Below are 2,667 nucleotides of genomic sequence, written 5' to 3'. Positions count from 1 at the left end.
GGAACGTTGTACTATCTGTCGGTCACTATTATACCATTTTATCTACGAATTTTTGTAGGAAATTTGGAAAATTCCGTAGGAACATATAAAAAATTAGGCATAGTTGACCCGGTTTATAGCATGCTCAATTACCCAAATCCCTGCACAAAATAATAAACAACCATTCATCATCACTCAACCACAAAACAGGATACCACAATTCCGCGCAAAAACTGCATTATAGAACTAACTTTCAAGTTTTGCATAATAGAAAATAATGTCGAGTATTATGTTCCGAACATAAAAACTTCATCAAATACAAAATATGAATTATCCATAAAATATCCTTTAAAGTAAACATAAAGTCATCTAAACCATCCCAAATGATGTTTTCGGTCGTCTGTCTCCATCTTCATTGGGATCTCGGTCAAAAAAATGAGTGAATTGGGAGCATATGGCGGAAATAGTGTGCAATGTTTCTTGCATTTTCATGATTGTTTCATCCGTCTTGTTGAATCGCGCTTGAGTCTCCTCCTTTAACTTTTGATTTTCTTCTTTAAGCTTAGCATTTTTCGCTTGCACCCTACTAAGTATCCCGGTACCAATGTAAGAAGTAGCGGCAAATCCAGGTGTTGAATAAGTAGACGGCCTCTTGATATAAATATCAGCAGCACTACCAATGCCATACAAACGCGCCTTATGAAAGTCACCCACAACTTCAACGAAAAGTTCATCTTCATCAAAATCTTCTCCTTTTTCCAACAATTCTGCCTTTCAAGATTCAATTTTTTTCTACAAAGAAAAACAAACACAATAAGAACTATAATATGTAAACTAATTTTAAAACAAAAATAAATGAAATGTTGATGCTAGTATATTATTTTCACCTTTATTTCTTCAGACTTCTCATCAGCGAGCAAACCGTTGTAGGAATGGACTTGGATGAATAAATCAAAAGTCGTTGGTATTTTCCCCTCTTCATCATCTCTAATCTATTAAATCAAATTTCATAGATTATTAGTATATAGAATATGTAAGTTTTCTATTTGTTTTATATTGTGAAATTAACAAAAGAAATATAGATTAGATTTGCTTACCATTCGCTCCGCGAGCTCAATACTAGAAATAGAACCCATGTTATGAGTTCCAGGAATTTTGCCATCGACTGCGTGCTTTGCCCGATTAACTTTTCCAGTTTTAGACATCTTTTTAAAAGCATCACTATTTCTATAAGCTTTCAGTTCCGTAAAAGAGGTCGCTGACATCCAATCGGGCTTCGTATCATCAATGTTCACGTCATGGAGTATATCCCGAAGACGATCTTTTGCGTGCCTTACCAAAGAAAGCCTTCTTAACATCGGCCTCCGGGTCAGAGTGGTAAACAACCTTATCCTACAATGATATAAAAAAAATTGAACAAGTAAAAGACTATAATTTTAAGGTATTTTCGTAATGAGACTGAAAATGTTTTTACCTGGAAGACATTCCACCACTTTACACGGACCTCTTCAGAAGTCTTTTTCCAAGTTTGGCAAAAAACGGCGAAGTTAGTCCTTATTGTAGTTGCAACTTCCTGTAAAACATGTGGATGACCAAACCTAAAATGAAAACAAGCAAAAAACGACACACATACATCATTAAAATATAGTGATATTTGGGGAGCAACCACTTTCCAGTATGCATTGCATGATACGTACCATGTTCAAAGGCTCATCACAAGATTTCTCTGAATTTAATTTAGAGTACTATCATAATGCACGATTATCTCTAACTATATCATATTTCAATTATGGTCAGGTTTTGCATTATTTTTGCATTTGGTATAAAGTTAGGCCAAACACATTGAATGAATTAATGCCTATCTTACACACTATGTGCGTACTTTAATCATTCACTTTCGTATTATACAGTAGCTTAACTGTTAAAGTCATTAAGCATTTAAGTGTTTTGTTGTAAGCAAAAGAAAGAAAAGATAGAAGAGAACACAGAAAAAAAATACATAGATCTACATGTTTCACTAATGATATGTCAGCTATGTCCACATAGTACAAGGGGACGAGTTTTACGATATTTATATTTATAACAAATTTGTTCAACACCTTTAATTATTCTGTATTAGTAGCACTTTTATACTCTTACATATACTCAATTTGGGTGCAAAATTCATGAATTTTTTTTAACTCCTTTACATCAAAGACATGATGATCAGACTCCATACTGCCTAGTCCATCCTCTATGTTGCTATGTTACATATGTGAATCTTGAAAAGATGTCGATCATTGACATTGTGAATTGTACTCCACCATTTTTTACTAGATTCAATAACAATAATAATTCTATGTTTTAAAACATAGACATGTGTATTCTAGGAGTATACTAACACCAAAATATAAAAGCAAAGCCACAATACTGATGACTTGAAAACTTGCATTTTGTATAAAAATGTCTAAAAAAATAAGCTAGAAAAAATGGTCAAACTCGGGTTTCTAACTCCCCACTTAACAACGTTTAGATCAAAGTTGGTTTTCTTGCATAAAAAACTACGGACTACTATTAGTAGTAATTACTTCGTTGATAAGTTAGAATTCCTTATTGTCTTACAGCTGTAGTGATTTCTATGACAATTTGAACAAATTTAGTAGGTCTTTTTAAAACTTATTGAATGCCCCTATGTTTTGAGCGTAAGAA

The 2,667-nt window shown here is 33.1% G+C and overlaps 1 protein-coding gene across 1 annotated transcript; it reads right to left on the bottom strand.

The window, feature by feature from the left end:
- Positions 1-217: 217 nt before the first annotated feature.
- On the bottom strand, positions 218-1,422 carry LOC141633348 (uncharacterized). Its single transcript, XM_074445840.1, has 3 exons — positions 1,077-1,422; positions 867-971; positions 218-771 (listed from the first exon to the last, which is right to left on the bottom strand). The coding sequence occupies exons 1-3, from the start codon at positions 1,335-1,337 to the stop codon at positions 754-756; spliced, it is 384 nt and encodes a 127-aa protein (XP_074301941.1). The 5' UTR covers positions 1,338-1,422; the 3' UTR covers positions 218-753.
- Positions 1,423-2,667: the final 1,245 nt, after the last annotated feature.

The sequence above is a fragment of the Silene latifolia genome, chromosome Y (genome assembly GCF_048544455.1).
Source record: "Silene latifolia isolate original U9 population chromosome Y, ASM4854445v1, whole genome shotgun sequence".
NCBI lineage: Eukaryota > Viridiplantae > Streptophyta > Magnoliopsida > Caryophyllales > Caryophyllaceae > Silene > Silene latifolia.
Note: the sequence above shows the minus strand (reverse complement) of the source record. Positions and strands in the feature narration are given on the sequence as shown.